The sequence below is a fragment of the Bombus flavifrons genome, chromosome 2, assembly GCF_040668555.2.
Source record: "Bombus flavifrons isolate JBK064 chromosome 2, iyBomFlav1_principal, whole genome shotgun sequence".
NCBI classification, from domain to species: Eukaryota; Metazoa; Arthropoda; class Insecta; order Hymenoptera; family Apidae; genus Bombus; species Bombus flavifrons.
This window is the reverse complement of record NC_138443.1, coordinates 15378647-15401263: the sequence shown is the minus strand read 5'-3', so window position 1 is coordinate 15401263 and position 22617 is coordinate 15378647. Positions and strand designations below refer to the sequence as shown.

General features: G+C 39.2%; 1 protein-coding gene across 10 annotated transcripts in view; it reads right to left on the bottom strand.

Annotated features, from left to right (window-relative positions):
- Dscam2 (Down syndrome cell adhesion molecule 2) overlaps nucleotides 1-17206 on the bottom strand; it is a 122430-nt gene extending 105224 nt beyond the window's left edge. For all 10 annotated transcript variants that reach the window (XM_069129269.1, XM_069129303.1, XM_069129322.1 and 7 more), the window contains exon 1: nucleotides 16667-17206. In XM_069129269.1, the coding sequence (XP_068985370.1) occupies nucleotides 16667-16694 (28 nt within the window). In that variant the 5' untranslated portion in view covers nucleotides 16695-17206. The remainder of the gene's footprint in view (nucleotides 1-16666) is intronic.
- Nucleotides 17207-22617: the final 5411 nt, after the last annotated feature.

The following is a 22617-nucleotide window of genomic DNA, read 5'->3' as shown; positions in this document are numbered from 1 at the left end:
TTAAAATTCAATATGCTTCCGACCAATCTCTGTGTCGTGAAGATTCTCTTTCTATTTGATTTATTGATTAAATATCACTCTCCCGAATATTTTAAAGATATTATTTGTCATAATACGAATTATTTTTATAAATTTATGATTTTTGATGAATTTATCAGAATGTTTAGCTTTTCAACTGTGTTGTATATTAAAATAATGTAACTTTGATTTTGTTATAAAACGAATACGTTAAAAATTCTACTTATTAGTATATTACCTACTCTAATAAATTTTTCCTAATTAATAATTTTCCTAATAATTTTTAATTAATAATTTTTTAAATTAATAATTCCTAAATAATTTTTTCGACCTCGCTATCCCTTAAATAGAAAAAACTGTTGCAATGAATATCTTGTTGCACGCAAGAGTAAGAACTCGTCAACACAAACCAACCAATATATCTTCGAAATTCCTGCTTTCCTCGAGAAAAAAGAAAAGAAAGAGAAAAATCTCATTTTCCCGAGTAATCGATTGCCCATTGATTCACAGCAATTTCATTTGACACCAATAAAGCCCATACGATGAATTAAAGAATTAACCGGACGAAATACAATTGTACAGTACATGCGGTGCAGTGGCGAAGAGGGGCGAAAGGCACAAACGCACCGCTAATGACAGAACAATAGAGTAAAAGGACCGAGTGTTTGGCGCGGTTCGCGCCGGCTATTTCAAGTTTACATTTGAATTTTTCAACTCTGACAAATCCTGTGTGTTTAAAGGGTGGCCGAGGCGCTGTGTTTGCCTCGCTGAAAAATTTCATCGATGCTGCATCGGCGATAAAGCATCGGCCGTCGCGACAAGAAAAAACGACGAAAAATGGGGAAAATCGAGGGAAACGAGAACAGGTACGCGTGGAAATGCGTTCGAGCTGTTTAGCGTATCGTTTATTCACCGATACGTGACCGTCGTGCAAGCCGCTCGATCGAATTGCATAGATATTGAACACGTCTATTTGCCGGTGCGATTAAAGTAGCCCGCGTGACGCTCGTTGCGCGACTAAACGTACGCAAACACGTTTATCGTGGAATAATTTAGTAGCTGGTAACGTAACGTGCACACACGTGCGATACGTGGCTAGACTAACGCCATGGTCCTACTGGGATTCAAGGTGAGTATCACATGCACGCGTGCACATTCCTAGTCAGAAGTGAACGTTAGCCTCGTCTGCTCATGTTTATTTGACCATTTGCGTGTGCATACTGCCGGAATCTGGAATTAAGACTATTAAGATACTAAGTAATTAATTAGCCTAGTCTTCGAGCAATGGAAAGTTTCTCATATTCTTGTTTTATCAAGGGTAACGTAATTCAGTGTCTTGAAATTTTAACGTTTCTACATATTTTAAATACCAATACTTTTGAAATTTAAATACCAATACTCATGAAATTTTTAAATCGTGTCGTAAGACTTACAAATTGGTAATTAGATAGCATAGTTTGTTCTGACGATAAATTCGATACTTGTCAATCCATAGGTAAAATGTAAATTTTGATATGTTCGTGGTTTGTTTATTATTGGTTTTCCAGGTTTCGTTCGTGTTATTAATATGTTGCGTCCAGTTTCCACGTTTCTTGAACGCTCATCGTTTACAGTTCACTTGCTCGGCACAATTTTCAAGTAACTGAAAATGTACAATAAACGTCGAGGCGACGAACAAGTTTCAAATGGTAGCTTTATAACGAAAGAGAAAAAAGAGGAAGATCAATCAACGATTAACGAGAAATTCTCTTTGAAGATATAAGGTACTCTCTTTGTTCGTTAAATTTATCGGTAAGAAGGACAATGTTCATAAAATAGGATCAAGTGTCGTTTTTGCAATTTTTACCTTATAATCTTAAAAATAATAAGAGGAATATCTGGCAACGAGCTTTCAACTTAATTCCTCTTTGATTTCAAGTAACTTTCGGTCTTTCAAGAATTACGTAATAAAATGTAAACTATGAACGTGCTAACAATTACAAGACTTATTATAGAACAAATTTTGAATTTTGGATATAACACGGAAATTTGCTTTTAATTATTGCTGTACACGTCAAAAGTAAACGATGTTTTTACGATTGCTACCGAAAATCTTGAAAGTTTTGAAGCGTGATTCTTGGAAATTTAATCAACGCTTCGTTTTCGCGTTATACGGGACTCTCCCTCGTCGCCGTCACCGGAAGAGACGTAATGTCGGAAGGCGCGATGCAATTTGCACGGCTCAGAGTCACCAATTGGCCATACACTCGGGACACTTTTGTCGCTGATACGTGTCGTTGATTCAACGACCCATAGCGATTTTATCGAGGACATAAGTAGTTTGTAAGAGGAGGATCGATCGGTTTTGTATTCATTATTTTCATTCCTACTCGCGTGTTCTCCTCTTGTGTTCTCTGCTTCAATTCAATATTGTATTGATTCCGATATCGTATTTTTTCTGTGGATGACTCAAGCAATGTGAGCGATTATTTAAATAAATTTAAAAAGTTAGAAGATTTTTTTGAAATTGTTACTAAGTATTATTTGTAACGTCATTTACTGAAACGTTCTACCATTATCTAGTGGATCTTTTTACTAATTCTGTATTTTTATTTATCACTTGTGCCAATACGAGTGCCAATTTCTTGTCTCGTAGCATCAAGTCTCATTTGTGACAAACAGTGCTTACCACATAAACAAGAATTTAATTTCAATTTTAATTTAATATATTAGATGCATCTAATCTAATTTACACGTGTCAGTATTATTGCACTCGATTATTGTCATTTAAAATTCAATCACTCAAGCTCTCGTACCAAACACTTATTCCCACAGGATATACAAGAGAAAAAAGAACCCGGGGAAGAAGAAGGAATAAGAATTTCGATCAAATAACTCATACACCGTCGCTTGTAATTAATCAAACGGATTTAAAGTCCATGCAATTCGCTCGATTAATTTCTTTTTTTTTCATTGTTCCAACAAAGAATCATATTGATATATTAGCAATAGCGAGAATTCTTTTACTCAGCTCTTGTAACAGAAGCAAAGTAAAAGACGGTTTAAATTAAGAGTAAAGTACGGTTTAAATAATTAGAAGCTATGTTGTACAATTTTTCAATTAACCTATCATTCACGCGAACTTAACCTAATTCCTACCAACCTAAATAATACCGTCTCTTGTCGCCATGAACACCGGGTAGGAAAGCGACAGAAGACTCGCGTTTGGTGCAATTTCCTTCCTCGAAGAGAGTCGCGGCCAGCCGAACTCTGCTTCTCAAAGGTTTGACCCGGTTGATACGATTACGGGTCGCCGTTTAAATTATCTTTTAGTGTCCCGGAGCCGGTAAAGTGGCCGGAATAATGAGCTCATTACCGTGCAAATTAGCTGTGCGATTCGTTGGCTCAGTCAAGGACGACGATATTACACGATGGTCGACGATACAAGTTCGAGAACGTTGCCAAGGAGCTCCATTGAAAAACGAGAGCCCGTGGTGAAGTACCCCCACGCGTGTCACGGGGGTGCAGTCCGTGTGTACTTGCACTCGCCTGTGTATATCCTCTTTTTCCGTAACAGGAGAAAGAGAGAAAGAAGCTTTTGTCGTGTTCACCGAGCGTCGATGAAAAGCAATCCCGGCGAATGAAAATAAACGGGTCCGGCCGACCACTCGACGAACCAACTGGCGTGCGTGTTACGGTTGAGAGTTTAAAGAGGGTTGGATCGGAGGTTGAATCGGGGGGAGACGAAGGAGCACGTTCCAAGGCGGCGCAACACGAGGGCGGCAGCGCCAGCCAAGCTTCGATGTTTCACCCATGGTCGATCAGGAAATTGGCTCTCCTTTCGTCGTTTTATCGCGCGTAAAACTGTGACGCCTCTAACCCTGGTGACGACTTAATTTACCGGCACAATGCTTAGACCCAGCGAGAATTTCAACTCTCTTCTCCCTTCCTCTGTTTCTTTTACCTTCGTTCGTTCTTGTATCTTTGCTACTGTCGCAAAGTTGCTGATTAATGGGTTCGAAGATCATTGGATCTTACCAATCCCCTTTGGGGTTTATTCCGACAGTTTCCATCATCTCTTAAAGATTGGTTATATCTTCCTTCTTTCTTTCTTTTTAATTAATATCTTTCATTAATTTTTGTTGTATTTTTACGGTTGAACTAACCGGTTGGCATCGCCAGTGATCATATTAGTTGTACGTTGCAACGTATACACGTTAGATTAAGTTAAATAACTTAACGCGTTTCAAGGATTTAAAGACTCCTGAACATGGCTCGAGATTTATAGCCACCTATCTTTGTTTTATCATTCGTCTTATTTTTGCAAGTTTATGATGTTTGTTGTTTCATTGGCGAGGCTCTTGCGGACTTTAATAATGATTCCAGTGAAGGAGACTAAGTATTCGCAATCTTAATCGCTTCAAACGAAAGTTTAATCTTTTACGGCTATCTACCGGTGTGAAACTTTCCCTGAACGGCTATTCGTGTAGGAAAAATTGCGAGGAAGCTCTTTTGGAAGTTAGAGAGGAAAATTCTTACTGTAAAGAATCTTCGTCCGAAGTTTTGAATCGTAGATACCTGTGTAGCGCGATCCAGGAATCTTAAATACACAACGAAGATAATTTACTGAAGTAGACTATTAGGAAAATATGGAGAGAAAAACGAAAGAAAGACCTCTTAACCTAATGTCCAAGTAGATACCTCGTGCAGTATTAAAAAATTATTGAAGCAAACGTCGTCTACTCTTATCTGTTTATCTTTTCTTGTTTAATTTTTACAGCAGGTATTTCGATCAAAAGTACTGTAGACGACACAGAAAATTTGTCGTATAAAAGTCTAATGTTCGATAGAAGAAATTTGAAAATATTCCTCTTTCATAATTAAAGAGGTATCTTATTTGAGCTTCAAATTCCTTCAACGTTTTACCACATTTCTTAAATCTTTTTCTTGAAATACTTAAGCTTAATAAAACGTGCGATAATATGAAGTAGGAATAGGCAACGTTGGAATTTGGGTTAACCTTGACGCCTTTGCTCACATTTTTACATTAGGTAACAGAAAGGCAAGAAAAAAGAATACAAAGAAAATACGGCAAGAAGAAAAGGAAAAATCAAATTTGTTATATTCACGAAGAAAGGGAAGAATTTCATGATGACGTGTATGACGCGACGTGACCCCAGGGCGTAGCATTTCCCTACAACCAGCCGGAACCATCAAGAACACGGGAAAAGAACAGCGCGGATATCCGTGGGCAGACTTTAAAGTAATAATCCAGAGACGAAGAACGAAGTAATTTCAATTGTAAATGCCCGGGTGCGGTTAACTTCGTTCGCTAAGGAAAATAGCCAAGACGCGGACCTTTCTCCCATGATCAACCAGGGTCAGAGGTGACAGTCATAGATTCAGTTCTAACGTGTTTAAATCGCTTTTCATTCTTGTAACGTGAAAAACACAAAAATGAGGAGGAATAAAACTAGTCTTCGAACTTGATTTATGGCTTTGCATTTTTACGATGTCTAACGATAAATTTGTATTAGCTTACTTATAGTAATTATTATACAATAGGCTGACCACTATTAACATGGGAATATTAATTATTTCAATATCTGAAAAATTTTGTTGACGGAAAAATTGTGTTACATCGGTGATTACGGTAATCCATTAAGAGAGACTAATTTTGTTCGATTGTTCTTGATCAATACACGCATGATTTTCCCAGATTTTTCTCGCAACAGTGTGAGTATTGTAGGAATAAATATATTTTATCGTAGCGGAGAATAGTTGCATTATGATGTTAGTTAGTAGTTCATTTGCATGTTTGATTATCGATTATTAAAGGTAGTTGAATTTGATTTGCATAAATACAATGATCGAGTGAATGCAAATTGGCACGTTGGTATGATTACGAAAGTACGATAACCGAAGATGAAAAAGCCACATGTATCTTTTCAACTGTAATTTTTTTTTATTTAATTAACTTCTTAGTTTTATCGAAACAAAGCGCATATGAGTTTGTAGAATATTTGATTTGCCATTTATTAATAAACAATTTAAGCACGTTATTCACTGAATAAGCGTTACAAAACTTATATCCTTAGAGATCGAAGAATTCTCTGACCCATATGTTTAACATACTTCGTAACAAGTACTTTAAAACAGTACTTTAATACTAATTGGTATCAATGTCTGTTACACGTGTAATTCGAGTCAGAAACTCATTGCGTGAGCGTAGCTCTTCAATTACGTTGTTTTCTACTTCAAAAAATGTATCTTATTAGTAGAATAAATGCAAGCAAATGCGTGCAGCAATAGTGAAATTTCCTTTCACGTATATTTATAATGATCGAATATTACTTTTTACGTAAAAATGTAACGTCAAAAACAAACAGTAATTTGAGCAATGCGAGATCATCGAGCAACACTTCGTAAAAAAGCGAATATTATTATTTCTCAGCGAGATGAACTTCTTTAAACTGGAAAATATTTGTCAACAAAAATTGCCACGGAATCATCGCGGACACAAATTGTCATCGACTGTAGATATTTACGCAAATACATGTTTACACGTGTAATGTGGGTCAGAAACTCATTGCGTGAGCGTAGCTCTTGAATTACGTTGTTTTCTACTTCAAAAAATGTATCTTATTAGTAGAATAAACGCAAGCAAATACGTGCAGCAATAGTGAAATTTCTTTTCAAGTATATTTATAATTATCGAATATTACTTTTTACGTAAAAATGTAACGTCAAAAACAAACAGTAATTTGAGCAACGCGGGATCATCGAGCAACACTTCGTAAAAAAGCGAATATTATTATTTCTCAGTGAGATGAACTTCTTTAAACTGGAAAATATTTGTTAACAAAAATAGCCACGGAATCATCGCGGACACAAATTGTCATGGACTGTAGATATTTACGCAAATACATGTTTTTACGAAAACAGTTAAAAAAAGTAGTCAGAAAATTGCTTCGCCTATTAAATATTATAATAAAAACTGTATGTTAGATACTTCGTGGAATTAAATTCCACGCAATGTATACATTACCTTGGACATAACGTAACATTCAATAAATGAGAAGAAATATGTACATTGACAAAAAAATACGAACCGAAAATACTAAGAGAATAAAAGATATAATGGAAATAGAAGGCTATATAATTTTGATAAATGTGCAATGTTTGCGAACATGTAAAAGACGGGAGATTGTTTAGACGCGTTCGAAGCGAAAGCAATGAAAACGAAAAAGAGGCATCGACCGATGGCATAAGAATAAAAGCATCTGTCGTGGTTGAGTTTCGTACGTCGCGATGCGTTTGAAAATCTCATTTGCCTCGACGATGTTTTTTTTCTACCTTACTGGGACCATAGACAAACAGTTATGCATATCCGTTCTATATTTTTTCAACGATGCGAGCAAAATTGAAACGTGCTTTGCTAGATTGAAGGAAACGAATGACGTGGAAGGAATAAAATTAGACACGGAAAGGGACAGCGAAAGAAGATATTATGACTCGCAATGGCGAACGTAAAAGTTTCTCGTTCGCGACGATATCGGGAACGGGGAGAAGGAAATTCAAGAAACAACTGTTGGAATGAACGATGGAAAAAAGGACGATACTCAACCTGGATGAATATTGTGCTCGATAGGAAAAGTAGATACTTATGTATTTCAATTGAAAATTCCTTTATCCGGTTAAGCGAAAAGAAGGGATGAATTAAAAAAAAAAAAAAAGAACTGCATAGTAGAAAGTAGTAAAGTATTGCGCACGACGAAGAGAGTAATAAAAGAGATAAAATGATAAGAAACAGAAAGTTCTAAGGAAATTTTAGGAGAAATGCAAGTGAAGCGCAGTAGCGTAGTAAGAGAAGTGCAAGTACAATAAAGTGGGATTTATATGCATATGTATATATTAAACTGATACTTGGAAATCAAGAAAGTTTTTGATACTGACAAGCTTCTTAACAAGTTCCAAAGAATATTTGCAACGTGCTGCATCTTAATACATATTTAATGAGCCAAGGTTAAATGTTCTAGTGGTAGTTATAGACGTCACTTCATTTTGTCAAGGTACGGTCATGTACCTTGTAACTTGGCCATTAACGGTCAACGATAAAATAATTCGAAAAATGTATTTCCTGGGTTTCCTACGAGTATCTCTTTTTTTCTAATAATGGAATAAATAAACTACAGAAAGATAGATGAAATTGCCAATTCAACTCTTCAACGAGACACTTGAAACTTAACAAGATTTAGATACCATCGAGCATTTTTACATAATTCATAAGAAAGAACATTTCAGTTTAGTAGGTGATTTAAGATTCTTCTACGGTATCTTACAATTCATTTCGTTCCGTGCTTATTGAAATTGAATAGGAAAAAATGCCATAAGATCACCAGTGTATCTTTAACTTCTTAACGCGATAAAAAGAAACGGCGAGGAAGTATTATCGAAAATAGCACGATCAACTAGAAAGGAGTGAAACATTCAGCGAGAATCGAGAAAGAGTTCCGGACGATAATATGGATCGAATTAAATTGAATATGCTCTCGCTAAACAGCAGGGATATGTTGAATTGAATTTGGACGGAAGCACCGGCTGTAATTCGATTCACGAACGTCTAACTGAAAAGCACGCTACTAGCACTCTATTTTTGCTATTCGACAAAGGAATACGATGATTGCATGGTTTCTAGGATAACAAGGGAAGAAAATATAAATAACATCGTACAATGGTACCTATGTTTCCGTGCGAGGGTGCAATAACGTTTGCAACTTCTACTTTGTATTCTCATTACGTGTTTCCTGCACGATTAATATTGAAACAAAAATGTCGGATGGTTGGCCAGGAAACGGAATTAATAAAGCGTTACGTTTATTTCTCGTTGTTACACTCGCGCAAAGTTACGGAATACAGTCATGAACGTATGCCAAAAGACAGAATATAACACCTTTGTAAAAGTTTCGAATAATTTCGAAGAATCGGTAGAGGAGATACTCTTCTTGCAAGCAATATCAGAGAATAATTCTGATGTTGCTTATAAAACATTCGTTCAAATGACGATAATAAACGATAGTCCTCTTTTGATAATATTTTTCAACTCGCAAATTACAAATTATCGATAGATTCTCTTGCGTAATTGGAACAAGCTTGATAACGAAACGAATGAAATTTTACAAGTATACTTTCATTTGCAAGAAGGAACTCGAGTATACTTTACAAGTATACTTTCAATATTACAAAAAGGAACACAATCGTCGCTCGTTATTCACAACTACTGAATCGTTGTGCAAGGAGATTCAAGTTTAGGAGAAAAGAAACATAACAGATACAGAGTCGTTCTTATAAAGAAAGTCAATGAATTTAAACTATGATTTGTTATTTCAACCACCGTATTGACCGGACGAGATTTAATTATACCTGCGATTCGTCCATTACCACGAGTAAACAAAATTTCCTTACTGCGAATAAATTCTCAGCTTGCCTCTCCGATTGTTCTCTGCCAACAAGCTTCTGCATGATAAACGACAAAAACCTTCCCATGTCAACTGTCTGCAGTTAAAAAAAAATTTCAGCGGAGCAAGAGTACGAAAAACGTCAGGAACGGCCACGAAACGTGGGTACGATAAGCGCGAAAGTTAGCAACACGATTGCAGCGTGAGATGTCCCTTCCGTCCGGTGACGAGGGTGCTCGCAAGCGTAAGTGGTAGTTTAGAGTGTAAACGCGGTGGTACGAATCAGTTTCCTGGAGTCTATATTCATAACGAATAAGTTATTCAACCAGCCCAGGGTGTGCCTATCTGGTTGTATGTATAGGCCCGTCACGTTGTCTCGTATTATCCACATAATCGGAGAACGTGGAATGTAACCAGAGAGGAAGAGAAGGATTAAGCATAGATGAGAGAGTAAGAGAAGGAGAGAAGGTAAGAGGAGGAGAGATAGATAGAGATAGAGATAGAGAGAGAGAGAGAGAGAGAGAGAGAGAGAGAAGGAAAGTGACAGAGCATATACCTTATCCGTATGTCTCGTACTCGTCGTTGGCTCCGCCATCTCTGCGAGAGCGCAACCCTTCAGACTGTCTAGGGATCCGTGTACAAACCGCCGGTATACTTGAGCGATAATTTTCACAGTGACTGACAGCACTCGCAGAGCCGCGTCCTGCTGTTTCCCCGTTTTTATTTTCGAGACAGAGTATTAAGCTATTTGCGTTCACCGGATCCGGTCGCTTTGTTTTTCGACAACAACCTTCCCGCTTGACGTCTCGCGATAAAGTTCGATCGATACTTCTCGTTCGTTCGTTCGTACGTTCGTTCATTCGTTCGTTCGTTCGTTCTTTTTACCGTGGAGTTATTCCGCTGGAAAAATAAACGGGCCGACGAGAATAGAATAGAGACAGGGATAGAGGAAGAGAGGTGGCACACGCTTCGAAACTTTAATTACGCGATTTCGTTATAATTATATCATATTTGGAAACGAGCATTTTTGCGTTCTCGGCTGCTATTGCTGGCATAGACAGCCATAGGGAGAACAGTTTCAGAGTTTCGTTCCGAATCGGTAACTTCTCGCGCTTTCCAGAAGTAACTTTTACCCAGCGTTGTCGATGAACATTTCGAATTTAGTTTCGCATCGATTCGCGCGTCAGCTCGGCTTCTAACCTGCCATTTTGCCATTTTCGAGGAAACGTTGCCTTTCGCGTGACGCCCACTTACTTTCGGTCATTTCGATGCTTACGTGTTTTAAGTACGTGTACTCGTCCTACCTCTCTACGATACATACGCGTAATCGTGATAAAGATCGCATTTGACCTATCGTTTAATTCAAGTAACACAGACGTATCTTACTCAACGATGCGGGAATTTAGAAGAAGATACGAGTTACGGATAATATACCTCAATGCTAAAACTAAGTGATGTATAAAAATATCGAAGAGGTCAAAATGAGAGATACACGGAAGAACATATAATGCAAAGGAAGAAGCATATCCACGTACAACAATAAAAAATCGCTTTTTCCTAAAAATAAGCATATCGTCGTAAACTTGCAAAATTTCTATGAAAAGTTACGAACCGGTCGTTTAAATCAGTTTGGTAATCCTAGTATCGAAGCTAAGTATTCTTATTTCTAAAAAATCAACGTTCTTCTACATCATCGATTTTCTCCGTTATTATAATTCGATAAAATTAATTAGAAAATGTTATATTTACGTTAAAAATTCCCATGCGAATGTCGATGGTCTCTTGACGTATCATAAGAAGATGAAACACGTGTGAAACAAATGAAACTACCACTTTGATAGTTCTAGATACATTGATATACGGAGGATTATTTATTAGAAGTACTAGCTGATACAGCCAGCCTTTGCCATCGATTTTATATTTTTTATATTTTTTAATAACATGGCTGACAATTTTGTGAATTTCTATTGGATCGGTAAACATAGTCCCATAGTCCGTGAAACAACATCGATTGTTACACAGCGAAGTCGTGAAGTTGCTTTTGACATGCCGCATTCCGCAAAGAGGAAGACATTGTTCGAAGGAGAAATCATATTGCCTCGCTATATTATACTAGCGATTCTAAAGAAAATACGATCGCAGCGAAGAAGGTCGCTGTTGCGTTGCGAATATCCGCGAAACTGTCTCTTTATATTTCCTGCTGTCTCGTGGTTTCTTCTGTCATAGGTTAATGTTTCACGCGCTTAAATCCTACTCGAGATATACTGCTTAAAATGGTGAAAATCGCATGGAAATCCATCCAGTGGAACTCGGGATTAGCTCGAACATGCTACAGACGCTTGCTGGAAACTTTATTTTACGCTACGGATAGACAGAAGATATAGATTTTCAACTTTGACGTAGATTTACTACATTCTCTCAATCTGATCAAAGTCGCGTCAAAAGTTTGAAACGAGTAGAGGAACTTGAAACTGTTGCGAATAACGGAATGGTTAGCTGTACGATGTTTCTATTGTAATTCCAGTGAAAAGCTGTGGACAAAACTGGCAAATTGTTAAATAAGCATCGTTTAAAATCCGAACAACAACTTTGAAAAATTGCTTGAAGTGTGTAAAGAAATCGTTAAGAAACGTGGAAGTTACTTCGATGTGAAAACGCTAACAAATAATACGACTTCTTATCAGTGGAATCCCTCGCTGCTTTTCTTTTCCTATTTGTACGAACGTTAATGATCATATAACCGCAAAAGAGACCAAATTATTTGAAATTAGATCCCTAGTTTTCGCGTAGAAACGCCTCCCTCGTAATCATGCTATTTTTGCGTTTATTAATCATGTATCGCGTTGATGATGTCGTATAATATTCGAAGCGAGCCATTCATTGAGTTACAAGGTATTTTTTTTTTTTTGAACTACCGCGATTATCCCGCGATTATCACGAGTTTTCGAATTAAACGTTACACAAGGACCAATCGTTTGATGCAATATGTTTTTCGAATGTTCCATTTTTCCAAACTCCAGTGACATATTTTCATACGAAGATGACGAAGCTCTTCATAGCGCAAACAAAGATCTTAATATTTTTCTCCACGACATCTCTATTTCGTCTACTACATCGTGTGATTTGTATGTTACACGCAAATGTATCCTACGAATGTTATCTCGCTCGTTACTGTACCATTCGATCCTATTGCGTCCCATTGTTATACCATTACGCTACCGCTTTATATACAGCAATTACGTACGTATCATTGGTTGAAGTCGTAACGCCAAGAATATCCGTAAAGCAGCCATCAGGCTGACTAGGATCATATCCATACTCCACCATCGCCTGGCGCCCGCCATAAGACACCGCTAACACCTTATCTGCTTATCCCTAATTTCGCACAATGTACTACCGGTGAACAAAGGTTGATTAAAGGTTTGCTTAGCCATTAAAATATTCCATTAACGTTCTCGCCTGTGTGCTATCGGGCGCACGGTGTAGGTGAGGTCAGGTGAACGACGAAGAAAGAGGAGCTACAGAGCGTATGAGAAAGTGAGACGGAGATGGACAGCTAGACAGAGGAAGACATATATATCGTGGAGAGTGAAAGAGAGGAGAAGGTTAGTAGGCAGAGGAAGGACGAGACGATGGAGGAACCTTATTAAGGGTGTCTGTTCCGCCTCCTCGAGCGCTTAAATTTCAAACTGTCGCTCTACGAAACACGGCGACGTCGTTAAGGCTCGGCCGTCGAGATTAAAGGCTTTCGAGATTCGAGAGATTTAAAGTCTGGAATTGTCCGCAATTAGTGCGAAACGGATAAGAAGAGGACAGCGACTGGTAGGGTGGTAGCGAGGGATGGGACGATGGTAGAGAGTTGACCGGGTGGCGAGCTCCTTCAGGAAAAGTACAGAGAGCTTCCTGCAAGAAACGAAAGAGCCAGTAGAACGTTAACGAGAGAGGTCTTAAGATGCGTCGTGATCATTATCGACATTCTTCATTGTCTGAGCGATGTCGTCTCATCCTCGCCCGGACAAACGTATTGTTCTTACGAACGCAAATAAGAAGATGTAGCTCTTTGTGGACGTCGTCGCGAAAGCCAATCGTCCGTATCAGTCGCGCCGACTGTTTGTTTCCCTTCGATTCCCGCGTTTTTTTTCTGATTTTTCTTTCTTCTTCTCTCCCTTTTTTTTCTTTTTCTTTTTACTTTTCCCGGTTCGCTTGTTACCCAGCGTAATAATGGATATCGTCGAGAGACAGAATGAAAGTTACGGTAGAATAGATTTTCACCTACGCAGCATTTTCCATGACGATGGCTATTCAATTTTGATATCCTCTGTTTCTCGTCGTTTTGTAAAATAATCGTTGTTTCTCGGTTCGAGCATACGTACACACGCGTATTACTGGGCGAAAAATTATTAAACGCGGAAGCTAAAGATTTGGAAAAATGTTGGTACAGAATTTTGACCGGTTAGAGAATTCGTTTTTCGATAATCGTTCGAAGCAATGGAAATTATTAACGATATTTGAAGGATTCATTTAATCACTGATAATTATTGATATCTGATTTCGTTAGTAATAATTATTAACCACTCGACTGTTTAGCGATTGAAAGTAGGTTAGTGAATGTTTTCATTACGATCGAGTTAATTGTGATTAAATTTTGAAGGTTTCTAATAAAATATCGTTTACGCGTACTTCCTATTTTTAAAAAGAAAACGAATGGAAGATTTCCGTGATAAATAGAAGGCAACGTTCTTCCTTTCGAATAGTATAATTTCTCCAGAGAAGTATATCACTCGCATCCGAAAAATATGTGTTAGATCCTCTTTCGCGTTTTTTACTGGAAAATTTTGAAATGAAAACATGGGCCTGGTAGCGTGGCGCACGTTCTTCGGAATGAAATTACAGTTTTTCCTTTTTGCTGGCGACGAGAGATTCTCTCTAACGAGACTTTTTCACGGGGAAATTTCCACGAGATATATTCCACGAACGAACGAACGCGGCACCGGTTGATCGAGAATTTTTATATCTAAAAGAAAAAGCCGGGAAGACGCAGTTCGTTAACCGGGCCACGATTATGCCCGTGATTTTTCGATTCGAATTTAAATAGAGCCTCGTTCGAGTCCGCCGTACGATTATTGTTCCTTTAACGCGGCCATAATATATGTACTCGAACATCGGTTTTCTCTCGAACGAACGCGACCGCCGTCCAACAAAATTTAACGAGCGAGTGAAAGTCGTTCATTTCTATAGTTGATGATATTCGTATTCGACCAGCGGTGTATTCTGCTATTTGATACGTTTTACGATTACGAAGATTATTCAACGAATAAAAGAATAAAAGTTATATATAAAAGTTATACAAGAATAAAAGTTCATAGCGGCATGAAAGTTCTAATGTAAAAATAAAATGAAATATTTTATTCGTAAAGCGAAAAATAGAGACATTCGGTTGTGAGATAAAGGTAGAATATTTTACGTTTAGAAATGAGACAGGAAAATATTTCGTAGGAAGCTAGAAGAGAAAGTTAAATTTGGTTACCGTGCTGATCCGAACTTGTTCTGTAGATTCGGAGGGTACTCGAGGAATAATATCGTGATTCCACTAGTTTGGATATGATAATTTTATAATGGGTCACGTTTTTGTTAGAAATTCTTATTTCAGCTTAAGCAAACTTCGAATGAGAAAAATGGGAAAAATTGAGAAAGTATTTCTTTAGAAGGTTATGTGCTAGGATGATTCGTACGATAAATAAATTTAGATAAGTAGCGCGATAACACTCCGTAAAGTAGGTACTTGTTAGAATTGCGGTTAGAGCAAACGGTATTTCTTTCGTCACTTCGATTCAATTCGAATTATCTCCACGCCAAGTGTTTTTAATTATACAAACAATTTATCTTTCAAGTACTGTAGACACGTATACATGTCATATTATATCGGTGAATGTCGCCAATATGAATTACAAACGTGTATGTGTTCAACGAGATTTTCCTACTACAAACCATCGAGATACTCGAAATACAAAAACGCGTTTCAGTATTTTCATACGGTTAGGTAACATATAGAAGACGATCTAGACGTTGTCTAGAGAATACGTTACGAAGAAACATTCAACTTCAGATTTAGTTCATCCAACGCTTAATGTTGAAACAGTTCGGAAGTTTCTTCGAGTACGCGTTAAATTTTCTATCACCTGTGGGAAATTTCTTACTGTAATAGGAAATGCAGAATCTAACCAAAGATATTTCTCGTATTCATTGCATGTATTTTCACGTTTTTAAATCCCCAATTGTATTCGCGAATCCGCGCACATACTTATCAATTGGATCAAACTCGGAGCTTTTAAGCGAAAAAACTCTTTTTATTAGAAAAGTATGCGTACACAGAAAATCGTAAAAAATGAGAAATCATTCGTCGAAGGTCGATTTTTCAGAATTCACGTACGTGATAGTTGGAATAAAGGAACACGTCTCTAACAGATATACCGTACGAAACGTTTTCACACATGACTCACTCACTGATGTCCGAGATGCATTCATGCACACAAGTTACGCCGCATAGAACGTGGTCCTTTGATTCGACGGCTCGATAGGATGCGCAGATTCGCTGCCTCTATTTCACAAATTAGATTTACACGAGTGTCACGTGCTCGGTCGTTATCTCGTTTCCAATACGCTTTACCGAGCGAAACTTTTAGAAAGAGGGTAGACGCACTCGCGTCCGTACACGACGAACGTGCGATTGTTTCCTGGACGGTGGAAGCAGCTGGTTTTTCCCGAAATAGCACTGCGAAAACCCCGGAACTATCGTCGATGCTTCCGCGCCTCTTTTTTTCGCGGTAATTTTACGCGCCGGCGAATTCCGTCAGAGATACCCGTGAAATCAGTTCGCCCTTTCATCCCTCGTATCAGCATATCCACGTTGAAAAAGGAAGGTAGAAAAAAAATTTGGGAAAAAATGGAAACGGCGTTTTGTGAAAATTTCTGAAAGCACCTGGCAGACTTCTATCGATCATCGTCTGACACGTAACGAAACGATGTATCCGAATGCGTAACATGCACGAGTATATCAGTGACTGTCGAACACGGCTCTATCGCGCTCTTTTCACGAATCGGATCCATGCGAGACTTATGAAACTTCACTCAACGACCGACAAGATCAACTCGCAAAGTTAACGGACAGCGTGACACACGCGGAAACAGATTCGTAATCGCAGGACACTTACCAACAAAAATTAGGCAGCTGGCCAGCATCGTTCGGATCCTGACCCGTTCTTGGACCTCTTGGTCAACCTTGTCGAAAGCAACTTAAACGACGAGCACTTAGCCGGTGGTCCTCGAACGTCACACCGGTGCCGGCGCTCGGTCGTGGTGGAACGTGGTCGTGGTCGCGGTCGCGTCGATCGACCGGTAGTTAGTCAGAGGTCGCGTTCGTTCCTCCGATCCTCTGTCCGTGGCCACGACGTACGCGCGAAGTAACACGCGACGACGAGGCTGCGAGGATCAGCGACGATGGTAAGTCACGGATGGTTAGGGACTTCTCTGTCACACGGCGATCGGTGTCGTGATCGACGTTGATGGTGGTGCAGCCGACCGCGAAAGTGCACGCGGTAGCGGTGCAGGGTCATACGTGCGCGGCCAGACCAGTCGCGGCGTAAATCGGCGCCGAGGAGAGGAGAGGAGGGGACAGATAGGTGTAGATAGAGCGAAAGAGGTCCGGCAGAAAACGCGGCGCGTCCACCCTCGCGAAAGTCTTTGGCCTCCGGCACCGCCGGCCACGACTGATCGTACCGGAGAACCCCCGCGAGTCCTCGCGCGCATGCGTCCAACCCTCTCCCTCGCGAACTATAGCGATCCTTCTCGCGCGAACTTCAACTTTCCACTGTCTCGCTTCTACTCCGCTCGGCCGTGTCGTAGGGGTTGGAAAGGGTAGCTGCAGGTGCCACAAAGAATGAAAGGGAGGACGTACGGTGCGCGGCCGTTGCACGCATCCAGCATTCGTAGATGCTTGCGATGCGTTACGCTTTTGTCCGTTTTTCTCTCTGTCTCTCTTCCTTCCTTCATTCTTCTCCTTCTTCGTCTTCCTTTTCTATCGTTCCTCGATATTGTCTTACTATGGAGAAAGAAAGTTCTTTCCAGAATATACGATTGCGTCTTGAGGTACGCTCTGGATGTTCGACGTGAAACGCGAACAGGTAGGTGGATGATCAGGATGGGTTAGTTTGTGGTTTCTGGCTCGACAAGTATCTTCTTCTTTTCTCTTGTACGTTTTTCACGAAGTAGAATGCTACGTAAAGTAGGATGTTGATCCGACCGCTATTTTCGTCGAGTTTCTGTTGTATATATACTTGCTGTTATAGTTCCTTTAGAGCGTCGTAAAGAGTAACTTTAGCGTAATTTTTATTCAGCTTTGTCGCGGATGTTTTCTCGTAGCTTTTGCTACGATCGACGGGGATGGCGTGTGCATGGGTGCTTGGAATGAAAGGCCGCGAGTATTATGCTTGGTGATTGTTCCACGCACGGTGGAACTTTCGAAGACCCGGCCGGCCCGTATTTTGTATTTTGTGTACGACGCGCGCGCGCGCCCGTGTTTTCGCTTGGAAATTGTCGCGCTCGCTTTCCGCGACACGCTATTAATTTAAACGACGGCGCACGAAAGTTTGTAATATATTCGATGTCATTTCGCTTTTAATTTATTCGGTTTTACGTTAATTAAAAGAAAACACAGGCTTTTTTCTATTAAAATATTTGGGACATGCAGCGTTATTAATTTATGTGGAGTTTTTAATTTTACTTTACTGGCTGCGTCTTCGCTCCTCTGTTATACGCGACCAGATTCGCTATTGAATTTTAACGCGTAACAGAAATTGCGTTCGGAGCAGGTTTCTAGTGGAAAACTACGTGCAAGCTTTTCAACGGTGGCAGCGAGTCTATTGAGGACGAATGGGTTTGCTCCTATCAATTCTTCGTAAGAGTCTGTCGTCGTTTTCGTTTTAATTCTTTGATCACACAGTCGACGCTAAATGTCTTGCCACTAGATCAACGTCAAACATGCGTAATATTAGGTTGGCAACTAAGTGATTGCGGATTTTGTCAATACTACCTAATGACAAAATCCGCAATCACTTAGTTGCCAACTTAGTATATTGTATCGTGCGTTCAGTTAGACTAGTTACGTATGAGTTAAATTTTGACAAATTAGAAAATTCATTTCAGCATCTTTAAAAGTAAAAATATAGCATCCAAAATAGTTTGGTATGGGTGAATATTTTATACATCGTCTGACGACAAACGCGTAAAACAGTACCTGGATCATAGTTTGAATATAGCGAAATATTTAGAATGCATACGCTAGTAGCCCTATGTTCTCGAAATCGATACACCGAGATCCCAATATGTATTCGTTTAATATGCTATTATCCCTGTCATTGTGTTCATTAGTTGATATTTTTACATTACGTATATGTATCCCCGGTCGAAAGACGTTGTGAACCGAAAATCGCCTGAACTAATAAGAATCAGAGACGCTAAGAATCATAGAACGCATATCCTGGACTTCTCAGGTCATTGGGACTCACGTATTAGGCTTTTGAAGTCGTAGGAATCTGCATTTCGGATCTCTGAGATCATCGAAACCAATATATCGGACTTCATAAGTCGTGGAAATCCATACGCTAGGACTTTGAGATCCAGCACTGCCACAACGTCGTTCGAATCCATACGCTAGGATCCTGACATCCTTGCAGCCTACACGCTAAAACCCAGAGGCTTCGAAACCAATACACTATGACCATGAAACTATATACACACCCAGTCTACTGGGCTAGGTTTCAGCAAGTTCTTAGCGTATCAGCTTCAACGGCCTCGAGGTCCAAACGTATGGATTTCGACAATCCCAAAGGTCTAGTATGTGGGTTCCAACGACTTTAGAGGTCCTGTGTATTGATTCCGATGATCTTAGAAACCTAGGACGTGGATTCTAACAATCTCAAAGGCGTAGTGCGCGAGTTCTAACGTTACCGGACGCCTAGTTTATGGGTTCAAACGTGCTAGGAGACCTAATATATGAGTTCCATTGATCATAGAGGAACGGTGTGTGAGTTGCAACAATCTCCTAGTTTAGATATTTGGATTTCAACGACATTGATGTAGCAGAATACGCGTTTCATTAATCTTGGTGTCTTACGATCCTGGTTTCGGCGATTTCAGAAACCTGGTGTATGAGTTTCAGCGACATCGCCGTAGTACTGGTATATGGGTTCCAACGATCTTGGAGTTCCAGTGCATGGATTCCAATGACCCGGGATGTTTAGTTCATGAATTCCAATAACGTGAAAGTTGTACTATACGAACTTACACGTCTAAATACACAGATACATACACGAATCTCTGCAGGTTCCATTTTGAATATTATCCAACTTCGATTCTCCCTAATTCCTCGTTAAACGTATCAAACAAAGTTCAAATGCAATGCTTATGATACTGTTTGCTCTGAAGTATTGATGAGTCATCAGCGCGTTTAAACTATTAAGAGTCTGGCGTATAATTTAAACGGGCCAGCGAATAATTCATGATTTCGCATACGATAGAGATTAAAGTTTCAGCATCCTTGCCGCATATAATCCCTTCCGAACCGCACACGCGATTTGCGAGCTCCAATGATCGTTTATTGTGTTGAAATATGTAGATGCCGTGTAGAGCCAGGAAGAATAAAGCAAAAGCCGGATATTGCGTAACGATCGTACGATGCGATACACGTTGTGTTTGAAGTCACGATGCGGTGACGACTCAAAATGTTTCCTCCTTTCGTGGTAACAGCTTCGTAGAATTATAAATCGCTTGATTCCTTTCTTCCCTTCTTCTTTTCTTTTCTCTTTTTTTCTTGTCTATTCATTTTACGTGTCTAACGTTCATAGAATTCCCCGAATGGCGGAACGGAATATTTTTGTCAATTTGGCATTGCAATTTAGTCGTTCATGTTTTCGAAATGTACGGGAATTTGCTCGTATCCGAGTTTCAGGTTCTTTATTTTATTATGCGCGTCTGCCAGCTTCTACGTGAACGTCAGAATAAAATAGTGGAAATTGTATTACTGTGCAAAAGTTGCAGACTTTTCGAGAAAAATTTCATAAGTGAAGCAAAGGGTGTGTCCGTACGATATTATTTGTGCTTTTATTTGTGCTTTTTAAGCATTCGATTCTGGAATTTAGTAATTGCCGCAAAGTATCTCAATTAAATCGAAATATTCGATATTTTAAGAAGAATATCTTAGAAAAAAAAAAAAAAGAGAAAGAAGAGGAATATGTATAAATGTTTGATCTCCATTCACGAAACGTTTTTACAATATTTCCAAAAGAATTTTAATACGATCTCGTGTAACGTATCACGATTTGAATGTAACGAATACTTAAAAAAATATTTTTATACGTTCCAGCAGGATTACATCACGAAATCCATAGATTCCGTTAGTTTTATAAAACTTTATAAAGTGACATTAAAGAAAACGTATTAGAGTCAACCCCTACACACAGTAAGGAACAAATCGTAATCGTTATCGTTACAAAACCGTCGAATGATCATCATTTATTGCGTTACTTGCGTATATTTCAGTAGCGCGTATATGTGAAATCTCAGACGTTCAGCAACTTACGGAAATATTCGATCACTTAATGCAACAAACTTTTCTCTAGCTATATGTTACGTGCTTTAGAAAACTTAACGATTATACGACTATATGTACTTACCTAACTAATTTTAGAAGATTGGGGATAAAGTTAAATTTTGGTAGAAGAATGGTCTGTACATTCTGAAACTTTGAAACCTACGTACGCAATCGTAAAGGCGTGCAAAAATTCATAGCAAGATCCTCCAGAGAAATACGGATTTTACGTATCTCGTCTGACTTAAAAAAGGAAAAAATACACCGATACTACTTTTCCTACGAGCTCGATATTTGTCTTCCAGTACATTCTATTTATTTGTCCCTCGGCTAATCTAATGTAAGAGCAGCAAAGGCAATTCGAGCGAAACTGAAGACACGCGTTTGTATCAGAGCTTAACGCCCCATCGCGAAATTCGCTGCTTGTTTCTTTGAGCGTTCGACGAGTACGCTCGTTACCCGTTCCCCGACGATTCCTTTGTAACAGTTTGCTGAAAATTTATCGCGCTTTATGACGCGTATATTGCGTCCCGGCGTCTTTCTCGTTACCGGTTGTCATGTCGAGATTTCTCGAACGAGCTGCCGACGCGTCGTAAAGGGCCAAGATGGAGAGCGTCGCGCGAGTATCGGCGTGTATGAAAAAGAAGGGTGAACATTTTGCAGTCGTTGCATCTTTGAGGAACTTTGCAACTTACGTGCACGCAGTCTCTCGTCCAAGCTGCACCGAGCTACCTCGGAATGTATAATTTATTCTTTTAGAGTTTCTCCTTATGTTCGTCCATCTTCTTCTCCTCTCCTCTCTCTCTCTCTCTCTCTCTCTTATCTTCCTGGTTCCTCTACATTTTTTATCCTTACTCAAACAAGTCTCGTCGTTTTCCATATCGAGCTTTCTTCTCGCAGCGCGCGTTGTCTCTGTGCTTAAAAAGCAAGAAACAAAAAGGAGAAAATGCCGTAAAAAGAGAAAATAATGGAAGAAATAAGTAAGAAAATACAAGTCGGAAAAATACGTATTCGATTCTTCAATTTTTACGCAGTTATTTGCCAGAGATTCCAGCGTCCGAGTTTTAACGACTTTATTAAAATATACTCGGCCCTGGTTTGGTTTTCATTCTCTCCTCTCCCCTCCCTCAATTTCTCTGTCCTTCTCTCTCTCGCTCTCTTTAGTCTCTCTCTTTCCCCGGTTTTCTCGGTGCTTTCCGAAACGAGCCCCTGGAAGTTGTAAGAAACTGGATGGCTGCAGTTTCTTCCTCGGAACAGAGGATGCCGGCTATATCATATTCATACAGTTTTTACAAAGTTCTAGGGCTTCGTTGTTTATGCATACGCAGTAGCGAAATTTCTATACCAGAGGCAACGATCCAGCTCGCGATGTAAATTCCAGCGAACGAAATTTTCTGGTTTACTAGGCTCGAACGATCCTTGATCCTTGACTGAGAACGACGAGCCCACTTGGCGAATCAATTTACATTTTATTTTGCTACAATATATTTTAGACTTTGTAATTTAATTAGACGAGCA